Here is a 14,503-nt window from a genome sequence, read left to right as displayed (position 1 = left end):
TGAAAAGAAATGAAGACAGCCTAAGAGACCTCTGGGACAACATTAAATGCAACAACATTCGCATTATAGGGGTCCCAGAAGGAGAAGAGAGAGAGAAAGGACCAGAGAAAATATTTGAAGAGATTATAGTCGAAAACTTCCCTAACATGGGAAAGGAAATAGCCACCCAAGTCCAGGAAGCGCAGAGAGTCCTATACAGGATAAACCCAAGGAGAAACACACCGAGACACATAGTAATCAAACTGGCAAAAATTAAACACAAAGAAGACAATTATTGAAAGCAGCAAGGGAAAAATGACAAAAAACATACAAGGGAACTCCCATAAGGTTAACAGCTGATTTCTCAGCAGAAACTCTACAAGACAGAAGGGAGTGGCATATACACTTAAAGTGATGAAAGGGAAAAACCTACAACCAAGATTACTCTACCCAGCAAGGATCTCATTAGGATTCTATGGAGAAAGTAAAACCTTTACCGACAAGCAACAACTAAGAGAATTCAACACCAGCAAACCAACTTTACAACGAATGCTAAAGGAATTTCTCTAGGCAGGAAGCATAAGAGAAGTAAAAGACCTACAATAACAAACCCAAAACAATGAAGAAAATGGTAACAGGAACATACATATCGATAATTAACTTAAATGTAAATGGATTAAATGCTCCAACCAAAAGACATAGACTGGCTGAATGGATACAAAAACAAGACCTGTATACATGCTGTCTACAAGAGTCCCACTTCAGACCTAGGGACACATTCAGACTGAAAGAGAGGGGATGGAAAAAGATATTCCATGCAAATGGAAATCAAAAGAAAGCTGGAGTAGCAATTCTCATATAAGACAAAATAGACTTTAAAATAAAGACTATTAAAGAGACAAAGAAGGACACTACGTAATGATCAAGGGATCAATCCAAGAAGAAGATATGACAATTATAGATACATATGCACCCAACACAGGAGCAACTCAATACATAAGGCAACTGCTAACAGCTATAAAAGAGAAAACTGACAGTAACACAATAATAGTCGGGGACTTTAACACCTCACTTACGACACTGGACAGATCATCCAGACAGAAAAATAATAAGGAAACACGAGCTTTAAATGACACAACAGACCAGATAGATTTAATTGATATTTATAGGACATTCCATTCAAATACAGCAGATTACACTTTCTTCTCAAGTGCACATGGAACATTCTCCAGGACAGATCACATCTTGGGTCACAAATCAAGCCTTGGTAAATTTAAGAAAACTGAAATCGTATCAAGCATCTTTTCCGACCACAACACTATGAGATTAGAAATAAATTACAGGGAAAAAAACATAAAAGACACAAACACATGGAGGCTAAACGATACATTACTAAATAACCAAGAGATCACTGAAGAAAGTCAGAGGAAATCAAAAAATACCTCAGACAAATGACAACGAAAACACGATGATCCAAAACCTATGGGATACAGCAAAAGCAGTTCTAAGAGGGAAGTTTATAGTAATACAAGCCTACCTCAGGAAACAAGAATAATCTCAAATAGACAATATAAACTTACACCTAAAAGAACTAGAGAAAGAAGAATAAACAAAACCCAGTTAGTAGAAGGAAAGAAATAATAAAGATCAGAGCAGAAATAAATGAAATAGAAACAAAGAAAACAATAGCAAAGATTAATAAAACTAAAAGTTGCTTCTTTGAGAAGATAAACAAAATTGATAAACCTTTAGCCAGACTCATCAAGAAAAAGAGGGAGAGGACTCAAATCAATAAAATTAGAAATGAGGGCTTCCCTGGTGGCGCAGTGGTTGAGAATCTGCCTGCTAATGCAGGGGACACGGGTTCGAGCCCTGGTCTGGGAAGATCCCACATGCCACGGAGCAGCTGGGCCCGTGAGCCACAATTGCTGAGCCTGCGCGTCTGGAGCCTGTGCCCCGCAACAGGAGGGGCCGCAATGGAGAAAGGCCCGCGCACCGCGATGAAGAGCGGTCCCCGCACCGCGATGAAGAGTGGCCCCCGCTTGCCGCAACTGGAGAAAGCCCTCGCACGAACCGAAGACCCAATACAGACAAAAATAAATAAATTAATTAATTAAAAAAAAAAAAAAAAAAGAAAATCCTTAAAAAAAAAAAAAAAAAGAAATGAAAAAGGAGAAGTTACAACAGACACCGCAGAAAGACAAAGCATCATAAGAGACTACTACAAGCAACTCTATGCCAGTAAAATGGACAACCTGGAAGAATGGACAAATTCTTAGAAAGGTATAACCTTCCAAGACTGAACCAGGAAGAAATAGAAAATATGAACAGACCAATCACAAGTAACAAAATTGAAACTGTGATTAAAAATCTTCTAACAGGGCTTCCCTGGTGGCGCAGTGGTTGAGAATCTGCCTGCTAATGCAGGGGACACGGGTTCGAGCCCTGGTCTGGGAAGATCCCACATGCCACGGAGCAGCTGGGCCCATGAGCCACAATTGCTGAGCCTGCGTGTCTGGAGCCTGTGCTCCGCAACAAGAGAGGCCGCGACAGTGAGAGGCCCGCGCACCGCGATTAAGAGTGGCCCCCGCTCGCCGCAACTAGAGAAAGCCCTCGCACAGAAACGAAGACCCAACACAGCTAAAAATAAATAAATAAATAAATAAATAAATTTATTAAAAAAAAAAAAATCTTCTAACAAACAAAAGCCCAGGACCAGATGGCTTCACAGGTGAATTCTATCAAACATTTAGAGAAGAGCTAACACCCATCCTTCTCAAACTCTTCCAAAAAATTGCAGAGGAAGGAACACTCCCAAACTCATTCTACGAGGCCACCATCACCCTAATACCAAAACCAGACAAAGATACTACAAAAAAAGAAAATTACAGACCAATATCACTGATGAATATAGATGCAAAAATCCTGAACAAAATACTAGCAAACAGAATCCAGACAGCAATCAGAGAAGAAAAAGAAATAAAAGGAATCCAAATCAGAAAAGAAGAAGTAAAGCTGTCACTGTTCGCAGATGACATGATACTGTACATAGAGAATACTAAAGACTCTACCAGAAAACTACTAGAGCTAATCAATGAATTTGGTAAAGTAGCAGGATACAAAATTAATGCACAGAAATCTCTTGCATTACTATACAATAATGATGAAAAATCTGAAAGAGAAATTAAGGAAACACTCCCATTTACCACTGCAACAAAAAGAATAAAATACCTTGGAATAAACTGACCTAAGGAGACAAAAGACCTGTATGCAGAACAGAATAAGACACTGATGAAAGAAATTAAAGATGATACAAACAGGTGGAGAGATATACCATGTTCCTGGATTGGAAGAACCAACATTGTGAAAATGACTCTACTATCCAAAGCAATCTACAGATTCAATGCAATCCTTATCAAACTACCAACGGCATTTTTCACAGAACTAGAACAAAAAATTTCACAATTTGTAAGGAAACACAAAAGACCCTGGATAGCCAAAGCAATCTTGAGAAAGAAAAACCGAGCTGGAGGAATCAGACTCCCTGGCTTCAGACTATACTACAAAGCTACAGTAATCAAGACAGTATGGTACTGGCACAAAAACGGAAATATAGATCAATGGAACAGGATAGAAAGCCCAGAGATAAACCCATGCACATATGGTCACCTTATTTTTGATAAGGAGGGAAGAATATACAATGAAGAAAAGACAGCCTCTTCAATAAGTAGTGCTGGGAAAACTGGACAGCTACATGTAAAAGAATGAAATTAGAACACTCCCTAACACCATACACAAAAATAAACTCAAAATGGATTAAAGACCTAAATGTAAGTCCAGACACTATAAAACTCTTAGAGGAAAACATAGGCAGGACACTCCATGACATAAATCACAGCAAGATCCTTTTTGACCCACCTCCTAGAGTAATGGAAATAAAAACAAAAATAAACAAATGGGACCTAATGAAACTTAAAAGCTTTTGCACAGCAAAGGAAACCATAAACAAGACCAAAGACAACCCTCAGAATGGGAGAAAATATTTGCAAATGAAGCAACTGACAAAGGATTAACCTCCAAAATACACAAGCAGCTCATGCAGCTCAATATCAAAAAACAAACAACCCAATCCAAAAATGAGCAGAAGACCTAAATAGACATTTCTCCAAAGAAGTTATACAGACTGCCAACAAACACATGAACGAATGCTCAACATCACTAATCATTAGAGAAATGCAAATCAAAACTACAATGAGGTACCACCTCACACCAGTCAGAATGGCCATCATCAAAAAAATCTACAAACAATAAATGCTGGAGAAGGTGTGGAGAAAAGGGAACCCTCTTGCATTGTTGGTGGGAATGTAAATTGATACAGTCACTATGGAGAACAGTATGGAGGTTCCTTAAAAAACTAAAAATAGAACTACCATACGACCCAGCAATCCCACTACTGGGCATATACCCAGAGAAAACCATAATTCAATAAGAGTCATGTACCACAATGTTCACTGCAGCACTATTTACAATAATCAGGTCATGGAAGCAACCTAAATGCCCATCGACAGACGAATGGATAAAGAAGATGTGGTACATATATACAATGGAATATTACTCAGCCATAAAAAGAAATGAAATTGGGTCATTTGTAGAGACGTGGATGGATCTAGAGAATGTCATACAGAGTGAAGTAAGTCAGAAAGAGAAAAACAAATACCCTATGTTAACACATGTATGTGGAACCTAGAAAAATGGTACAGATGAACTGGTTTGCAGGGCAGAAATTGAGACACAGATGTAGAGAACAAACGTATGGACACCAAGCGGGGAAAGCGGCAGGGGGTGGGGGTGGTGGTGGGATGAATTGGGAGATTGGGATTGACATGTATACAGTGATGTGTATAAAATGGATGACTAATAAGAAACTGCTGTATAAAAAAATAAATTAAATTAAATTAAAAAAAAAAAGGTAACCCATAAGGAATGAGCACCTCTAGAATCCAGATGATGATCTGTACCATTTGGCACACAAAAAAACCATAGGCCCTTGAAGAAAGGGTCAAATCCAAGTATGGGGCAGTAATGTATGAGATGAGTCTGGGGCATCTTGTGCCAGAAGGCAAACAGGATGTTAAAGATTAACGGGGTAGGGACTTCCCTGGCGGTCCAGTGGTTAAGACTTCGCCTTCCAATGCAGGGGGTGAGGGTTTGATCCCTGGTTGGGGAGCTAAGATCCCACATGCCTCGTGGCCAAAAAACCAAAACATAAAAAAAGAAGCAATATTGTAACAAATTCAATAAAGATGTTAAAAATGGTCCACATCAAAAAAATCTTAAAAAAAAAAAAAAAAAGATTAACGGGGTAATATTGAAAGGACACTGGAGAGAATTTAAAGGGGGTCCCACCGGCCAAAGATAGGGCAGTTTAAGCATCAAAAGGGATAATAAGCACAATTGTTTAAAACACATCAAATATACAAAAATCTATAAATGTATAATGGTATGCAAAAAATCCTCAATGGTTACTTCTGGAAGTTGCTAGGCAACATTAGTTTAAAATGAATAAAGGGGAAAAAATGAATAAGGAAAAGAATCAAGATTTATCCAACCTTTCCTATATGACCCGTGTATCAGGATAACCAAACAGTAGTTGTGGAAAAGTTCTCCTTAAAGAATTCTAGCTAATAAACGCAGAAGGAACGACCCTTAGAAAAATCACCATTTTACAACCCTAGTGAAATACTCTATCTGGGCAATAATCATATGGATATTCAACCACTACCTAAAGATTGATGAGGAACTTACAGTGCTCAAATTGGCATCATCCAAAGTAAGACTTGCAGCCATTATGGGCCTCATGTTGTGATGTCAAAGGAAGTACCCGATACCACCAAGGCATTTTTTCCTAAAAACTGAACCTAAATCAAATCAAGACTTTACATCTAACTACCATTTTACAGGAAAAAGAGAGACAAAGAATCAAGCTAAATGACATCTCAAGGAAGTAAGTAGCCAAATCCAGAACGTGTGTGCTGTGGACTGAATGTTTCTATCCCCTTAGGTGAAAATCTTAACCCTCAATGTGATGGTATGAGGAAGCAGGAGCCTGTGGGATGTGATTAGGTCATGAGGGTAAGTCATGAACGAGATTAGTTCCATACAAAAGAGACTCCCAAAAAAAAAAAAAAAGAGACTCCCGAGAGCTCTCCTGCCCCTTCTGCTTTGTGAGGACACAGTGAGAAGACTGCCATCTAAGAACCAGGAAGCGGTTCACAACAGACATCAAAACTGCTGGAGCCTTGATCTTGGGTTTTTCAGTCTCCAGAACTGTAATAACTGTTGTTTGAACCACCCAGTCTACAGTGGCCTGTTACGGCAGCAGCCCAAATGGACTATGACAGAGTGATATATTCTACAGGAAGAATGATCCATTTCTCCAACAAATCAAAAAAAAAAAAAAAAAAAAAAGGGAGGAAATACGGTTAAGGACTAAAAGTGACTTAAAAGTTCCAACAAATGTAATGTGTGATCTTTGACTAGATCCTAACCTAAAAAGACGTCCTCGACAACCAGGGAAATTTGAATATCAGATGATTTTAAGGAATTATAATTGATTTTGTGAGATATATTAATGGCATGGTAATTATATTTAAAAAATTAGAAGTCCTTTTGAGATGAATATGAAAGAATTTATAGGTGAAATGACAGGTGGCTAGAGCTTGCTTTAAACACTGGAAGAAAAAAATGTTTGGGAATGGGTTGATAAGATTGCCAAAATTTGGGGCTTCGCTGGTGGCGCAGTGGTTAAGAATCCACCTGCCAAGGCAGGGGACACGAGTTCGAGCCCTGGTCTGGGAAGATCCCACATGCCGCGGAGCAACTAAGCCCGTGCACCACAACTACTGAGCCTGCGCTCTTAGAGCCCGCGAGCCACAACTACTGAAGCCTGTGCACCTAGAGCCTGTGCTCCGCAACAAGAGAAGCCACCGCAATGAGAAGCCCGCGCACCGCAACGAAGAGTAGCCCCAGCTCGCAGCAACTAGAGAAAAGCCCGCGTGCAGCAACAAAGACTCAACACAGCCAAAAATAAATAAATAAAATAGAATAAATAAATTTATTTTTAAAAAAAAGATTGGCATGGGGCTTCCCTGGTGGCGCAGTGGTTGAGAATCTGCCTGCCAATGCAGGGGACACGGGTTCGAGCCCTGGTCTGGGAAGATCCCACATGCCGCGGAGCAACTAGGCCCGTGAGCCACAACTACTGAGCCTGCGCGTCTGGAGCCTGTGCTCCGCAACAAGAGAGGCCACGATAGTGAGAGGCCCGCGCACCGCGATGAAGAGTGGCCCCCGCTTGCCTCAGCTAGAGGAAGCCCTCGCACAGAAACAAAGACCCAACACAGCCAAATAAATAAATAAATAATAATTAAAAAAAAAAAAAAAGATTGGCAAAATTTGATAACTGTTACAGGTAAGTGATGGGTACGTGAAGATCCATTATACCATTCTCTCTACTTTGTATATGTCAGAAAATTCCCACAATAAAAAGACTGATTTTCAATTTTGAAATACACAGCGTATCTTAAGTTTGAAGAGCATATTTGGCTGAGGAATTAGACACATTACATATGCTCCTGGATAACCAAATTATAAAATATCTTCTTATCAACAGGTTTTACTTTTTTCAAAAACAGGGACAAGTTTGTTGTTGGGTTTTTGTTTTGTTTTTTTTTTTTACTTTGCTTAGATATGGATTGTTAAATTATAATTTAATCAGGTGCTCTTTTGTCCTAAACTTTATTACGTGATAAATAAAAACCAAACTATTTATTTAAAACTAAAATAAAAATTTAAAGATAGGCTTATTTCCCTGTCAACATTAAAGAGGTTTCTTTGTAGTTAAACTACAGAATGTTAATCTAAAAAAAAAAAAGGTTGTAGAAGAGTGAAAAATAAATGGCCTATTGTATTCCAGAGCCTAAGTGCAAAAAGGCTAAACATTTATTCATTCATCAGATACAATGTCAATGTCAACTATTTACTTAGCTACCATGTGAGACGACCAGCAGTATCACACTGCTTCTTTTGACATTTAAGTTCATTTTATAAATGCTAGTCTTCCTTTTGCCTTAAGATAGCAACATGTAAGTTGAAATGCAGTAACTTCTGAAAATAAGTTTTTACAGGGATAATTAGCCAAACAGAATAAAGTACCTGTACAAGTTGAAAGAAAAACTAGCTTGCGAACTCAAAATACCACATTACTACCGACAGGTCATCAAAAAAAAACAACATAAAATTTAACTAAAGGCAATCACTGTATACATATACTTCATAATAATGTTTGAATCAGCAAACATATAAATGTCCATGCACTCATGCATGTGTACGATAGTGCCCTGTACAGGAAAACTCAGATCACTTTCACTCATCTGACCTAAAGCATTCTCACTTTCTACTAAATGGTGACAAATGGATTCGCATCCTAGATGGCTGTTCCACTAGAAGACAGTATTTCTAAAGAAAGAAATTACTTTAGGAAAAGAACAACAAAAACACCCACAAATATTAAGAAAATATGCGTGTATCTCATTTTCTAAATAATCTCCCTAAAAGATATAAGAAAACTGTAGGAAGCAACAAAAAGAGTATCCTTTCAGTTTCAACTTGAATTGATACTAATTCATTATCAAAGATAAATAATTCAACAATATTCAAAATACTGCTTTAAGTAAGCATGAGAGATAGTAATGACGAGAGATACTATAACAATAGTAATATTTCTATAACGCAACATCATTCCTAGACAAGAATTACATACCGAAGTAAGTTCTGAGGATGCGACCCATATCACATCAACAAGTAGGAGAATAACAATCCCAAGAGCCATTCGCCTGCGCTGAGTGAAACCACTGCTCTGGGAATTCATTCGGTTCATGATAAATACACACACCATTTGCAGTCTGTTTCGTGAAAATACAGATCACGTTAGAGGAGATATTTTAAAAGTAACCGTATAAAAACGAGAAAATTAGTAAAACAGAAATATCTTACATTTGTTAAGCTAATATTCAGGTTGAAAGTCATCCAGGTTAAAAAAAAAAAAGTGTGTAATTTACCTTATTTTAAAGGCCTTTCTGAGGTCTTCAAGAGCAGTGCCTGAAAACTGGGCAGATCTGAGTCTAAACGGAGGTGAAGAACTCAGCGCACCTAAAAACCACCACAAAACAATGCTTATGAAAACATCGATCACTCAACGTTAAGATTCATAAGCTCTTTTTCACTCTTCACCTTCCAAATGAAAGAATATCAAAGTGTGTAAAATATAACTGACACTTTCCTCTAGACTTTCATGTGATCCGTTGTGCATTTCAAATTATACTCAGAAAAGAACACGGTACAGGAAAAAAAAAAAAAAAAAGCCGTATTCAACAAACGGCATATTTAAGAATAGTTAGCTACTGAAAAATAGCTTCTCCGAGTTTCATAAATACAGAACTGCATTCGTCTCCCGTGCCTCTCTCCGGAGGTACCCACTCCCGGGACAGCGTCTAGACACGCGCCGGTTTCTAAGTGTCTTTTCCGTCCCCGATCTCGAGCGGAGTTGGGTGATGTGAGAGGAAGGGATTTGTTGTGCGTCTCGACGGCACGTTTCCAAGCACCTCACGTGGTAAAGGGAAAGGATCCTCCAGGCTTCCCCACCCACCCCTGTCACTTATTTTAGATCTAAATAGTCATTCACGAGATGGGTGGGGAAACAGCTGTTAAAGGGAATCTTCCTTTTTCGGAGAAAAAAAAAAAAAAAAGTTAAGCCGGGGACGCCTCCCCAGGGAAGGCGAGTAAAGCCCTGAAGCGGCGGCGCCCAGGAAGCTTCCTCAACGGCCAGAGTGTGGACCGGGTTCGCTCGCCCCCGTCAGCCTCCCCCCTCACTCGGCCCTCAGACACCGTTGCCGTTTCGGTCAAAGCACGTCGGCTGCTACCAAAGGCTGGAGGTGGGGCTGTTGGTGGACCCTCGATCCCGGCTTCGGCTCCGGGTGATTCCGCGGGCCTCCCGTGCCTACCTACCTGGCCTTCCTGCCCCGCGATGGTGTCGTGGCGGCACCATGAGCGGACCCGGCCCGGACCCGCCGCCGCCCAGGGCCACGGCCGCGGCCTCGGACTCACAGGGCTGTCGCGGCGCCTGACATTGCGCTGCGCTGGAGGCCCAGCCCCTGAAGCCGCGGTGCCCCTCCGGGCGACTCTGCCGACGCCACCCGGCTCCACTCGGCCCGGGAGGGCGGGGAGCGGGCGAGAGTGAGGAACCGCGCAGGCAGCGATGGCCGCGGAGGCCTGCAGCTGGATCCCGGCCCCGCCCCCGGCTCCGGTCCCGCTCCCGCCCCCGGCCAGCCAGCCCGGCCTGCGGCCCTGCCCCCCGGCCTGAGGGCGGTGGCGCGCGGATTACGTCACGGAGGCGCAACGGCGGCCGCGGGAGGGTCCGCCTTTAGGGTGGTTTGGCGGCGCTGGGCACCGAGCGCGGAGATGCGGCTGGGGCGGCAGGGAGGCGCGGAGGTGGGAAGAGGGGAAGTGCGGCGCGGTGGAAGGAGAAGAGGGAAGCGGGCGTGGGTGGCTGGGGCGGAGCGAAGGTCAAGGGAGGTGGCCGAGCCTCCAGATGGCCCCGCACTAAAAGAAGAGATAGCAACTCCATTTCTTACAAAGTTCGGTCAGGCAACTCTCGATATTCCTTTCTCGAGAAGAGGCCGGAAAAGCAAAATGGCTTGGGAGAACTTTTGCTTTCTGGAAACTTTTCGTATGTAAAGTAGATCCCAGCTCTGGGAATTAGAAGCTGTGTCCCTAGGGCAAGCTGCTTCACCTCCCTGACCCTCAGTTTCCTCATCTGAAAAGTGGGCATAATAATAGTAGTACCTGCCTCGTCTGTTAGTTTGTACATATGCCAGGATTACATGAGCGTACAAATGTGAAGGGCTTAGATAATTCATGGCAGGTAGAACACAAATGTTAATAATTATTACATTGTACAGATTTTTTCTTAATCATCTTTTCAGTATCCCATAAGAAAAATGGCTTGCCAGCGAGCTGGTTTGCATTTAGAAAACGAAAACAATGCTAAGAGGCTCTGTATGGAGTTGTCTACCACCAGCGCATTTGTAACATCTTTATGAGATGGTGCGAAGAAATGAAATTTTCTTACTTCTATAGTTAAATGTAGTGCATTTCTTACCTTTTTAATCTCTCATTTTATTGAAATTGAATGTATTGAATTTTTTCAGTTGACTAGTAAAACAATACCAATGGACATTTTTTGTGTTAATCTAGTCAATTTCTAATAAACTATCAGCATCAAGCTCCTCTAATAAATTATTCAGAAACGTATCATGCAGAATAGAAAAATCTTAACCATTTACTTAAAATTACTACTTAGGGGAAATTTGTTTGCAGACATTAATCAAATTAGTTCAGTACCCGCTTTATCCTTCTTTCTTTAGGGTGTCAGGCTCATAATATGCTTCAGAATTTTTATGCTACATTTACATAGACTGAAAAAAATAGTAGCATTATGAATACCTCCCAGGATCTAAGAGTCAGGAAAATTAGGTTCTAATTCTTAATCTCACCACAATTTATTGTGTAATCTTGAGGACTATTATTCTCTCTACCTCAGTTCTCCATCTATAAATATGCTGATACTCTTATCTGTTTCTTAAATAAATAATGCAAATGTAAGTACTTTGTAAATGTATATAAATTACCATTATTACCACTTATTTCCAGAGCATCTGCTAAAGGACGGTACCTCTAATCCTAGGTTAATCTTCCCTTAACATTTTTTTCCCAGCATACTCTGAGGGAAATTCCACTGGACTACTCTGAGTCAACAGGCCCTGGTGTGGTTTCTGTGCTGTGGCATCCTGACCTCAGGCATTTCTTCCTTTTGTCCCCATATGTCCTGTCCAAGGCCAAGTCCTCAGAAACTTCAAAGTCGTAGAAAGTTGCTTTCTGATATAAGTTTAACTCATCTCTGTGTGATTAAGTCTTAAAAGCAGGTATCTTTACATTTCCCTTCCTACCAAATCCCAGCTGTCTACATTTTCAAATATAAATTACACCAGAGCAAAGATTTTTGCCTATATGGTCCTCCATTATCTCCTCAGCACCTAGAATAGTGCCTGACACAGAACTGCAGTCAACATTTGTTGAATGAGCTTGAACATCCTGCTGTCTCTTGACCTTTTGAAGCCAATTTTCTTCCTCATATCTTCATTTCTGTTGGTAGTACTATTTTCGTAGTCTCACAGGCTTAAAAAGATTGATCTTTCATTTTTATTAATTTCCTTTTTACTCTTCAAAGTCGATCACTCTTCAAGTCCTTTTGAAATCTGTCAATAGTAGACCCTTAAGATTCATCAGTTAAGTCTTAAAAAAAAAAATCCCCCGAAATATAGAGAACATAATTTCTTCAGTAAGTACCTATGTTACAATATGAATATGAAAGCAAAGTTGTATGTGAGTGTACATGGCCGTCACTAGTTAACTAACTCCTGTACACCAGTATCAAAGATTACATTTTAAATTCAAGCCTCAGTAAAATTACAAATGGCTATGTCATGAGCCTTTGGAGCCCCCAGTTAATAGTTGAAACCACTTATAATAGTTCTGTGAATTCCAAGTGTGGAAATAAATAAAGAACACTCAAACGAGAACAAGCAAAAGATATTTATTCAGAGCTTGTGATAGCAAGGCAGTCAGCTCCCATCACTTGCATTTGGCAGAGACTCAAAGGAGGGCCGGGAAGTGTAAAAGCTTTACAGTAGAAAAGGGGAACTGCTTCAGGATGCCTTGATTGTTGGCATGGGGAAACGAGAAAGAGTAACCAGAAGCAGGGCATCCTATGTGGTTGGTTAGGGGTGCATATTTGCCTTTCTCTGGTTGGTCCTAAGTTGGAAACAGGGCAAAAACTTAGGAAGCTGGCAGTTATTGATCAAGTCCTGGCCAACAGTCTAGTCTTGTAGCTTGTATGTTATCATCATAGTCTCTTTAGTACCTACCAGAATGCTGGGTACACAAGCTCAATAAATAATTGATTTGATTTGTATCTAACACATGGTCTAATGGACTGAGGTTCTCAATTTTTTTTTTTTTAATTGTACACAAGAGACTGCTTTTGAATTTGAATTATTGCATTTTACGGGGTAAATAATATGCTGTAATGGAAGTCATAACCTTGGGAGATTCTGGGATATCTAAGGTCCTAAGGGTTTATTGTGTACAATCAAGTCCTAGACTTTAAAGGGTTTACAGGCAGTTTGGAGGAGCAAAATAGCAAGAGATCTGAATAAAAGTTCCAAACATATATAGAATAGGCATCCCAGGACAGTGCTTGATTGATGGCCACTCATTGCCATGCCCTTGAGGGTACGGGCCCGAGTTCTGCAGGCATGATCTCTTTCGGTAAATATAAAGAAGGCTTTAGAAAACAGGTGGATCTGAGCTTCATTTTAATGATGGGTAGAATTTTGCTGGGGGCAGGGTAGAGGAATGATTATTTCTTCTAAGAGAGTAAAAGAGTATGAGTGTAGGGGAGGAAGAATTCTTTTTTCCTTTCACCCTCCTAGGTTCTCCAGCTGGGGTCCTGTAAAATTAGAGTGACAAAAGACAGATTAACAAGGGGACGACAAGCAGTTTACTACACATACAGAGCACATCCTTCGGGAGAAATCTCAAGGGAAAGTAACTCAAATGGGCGGTTAGAGCTTGGGCTAATGTAGCATCTTAACGAAACAATAATTTCTAGAGATGTGACAAAGGAGAAGAGTTTCAGACTTTCAGGTGCAGCAACCCGTGAGAAGGTAAACACGTAGGGGCAGCTAATGGAATAAGGTTGGTTTGTGCAGGTCCATCTTGGCTTTCTGTCTTCTTCGTGGCCGTAAAACTGCCCAGGGAGAGGGGATTTAAGTATGGCAGTCCTTAATGTTTCAGAAGTTTCCGCTTTTAGTCAGGAAGGCTTCTTTCTGCACCTATTGATCTCATTTGCCTCCAGCTCAAAATAATCCTTATGCCAAAGTGACAGTTTTGGGGGGTGGCACATTCTGGTCTCTGACATGAGCAAGAAAGAAAGGTGTGTCCAGAGGTAACTGGTAAAACACTTGACAGAGCACAGCATATATGGAGGGAAGGAATGGGAATTAAGACAGATCAGGTGAATTCTGGGGAGGTTGCAGCGTGTTGTGGGAACTAGTTCAGGGAGTTTGGACTTATAATTTGTATGTGAGGAGAACCGAAGAGCTTTTAAATAAGATAGAAATACTTTTAGTAAGGCAGAAATTATTAAGTGTCCACTTGATGGCTACCAATGTGGTAGTATTGTTGGGGCACTATGTAAGACATGGCCCTCAAGAAAACCATGTTATGGATGAAACTGATTATCTAATTAAAGCAGGCATTTGCTAAGCTAGAAAGTACTGAATCTAAACATACTTGGCTAGTATCCTTTTAGCACTATGTACCATGCTGGACGCCAAATCGATGCTCT

At 40.6% G+C, this 14,503-nt stretch overlaps 1 protein-coding gene across 2 annotated transcripts in view; it reads right to left on the bottom strand.

Moving 5' to 3' along the window:
• SLC35F5 (solute carrier family 35 member F5) overlaps window positions 1-10,397 on the bottom strand; it is a 44,751-nt gene extending 34,354 nt beyond the window's left edge. The window contains exons 1-3 of one of the 2 annotated variants that reach the window (XR_003624301.2): window positions 10,042-10,397; window positions 9,096-9,186; window positions 8,798-8,939 (exon numbers count right to left, since the gene is read on the bottom strand). Coding sequence is in view for 1 of the 2 variants with exons in the window: in XM_007192026.3 (XP_007192088.2) it covers window positions 8,798-8,939; window positions 9,096-9,186; window positions 10,042-10,081 (273 nt within the window). In the remaining variant the exon portion in view is untranslated. The remainder of the gene's footprint in view (window positions 1-8,797; window positions 8,940-9,095; window positions 9,187-10,041) is intronic. The other variant, XM_007192026.3, reaches the window with a different exon arrangement.
• Between the last annotated feature and the right edge of the window lie 4,106 nt (window positions 10,398-14,503).

The sequence above is a fragment of the Balaenoptera acutorostrata genome, chromosome 8 (assembly GCF_949987535.1).
Source record: "Balaenoptera acutorostrata chromosome 8, mBalAcu1.1, whole genome shotgun sequence".
NCBI lineage: Eukaryota > Metazoa > Chordata > Mammalia > Artiodactyla > Balaenopteridae > Balaenoptera > Balaenoptera acutorostrata.
This window is presented reverse-complemented; position numbering and strand designations above follow the sequence as displayed.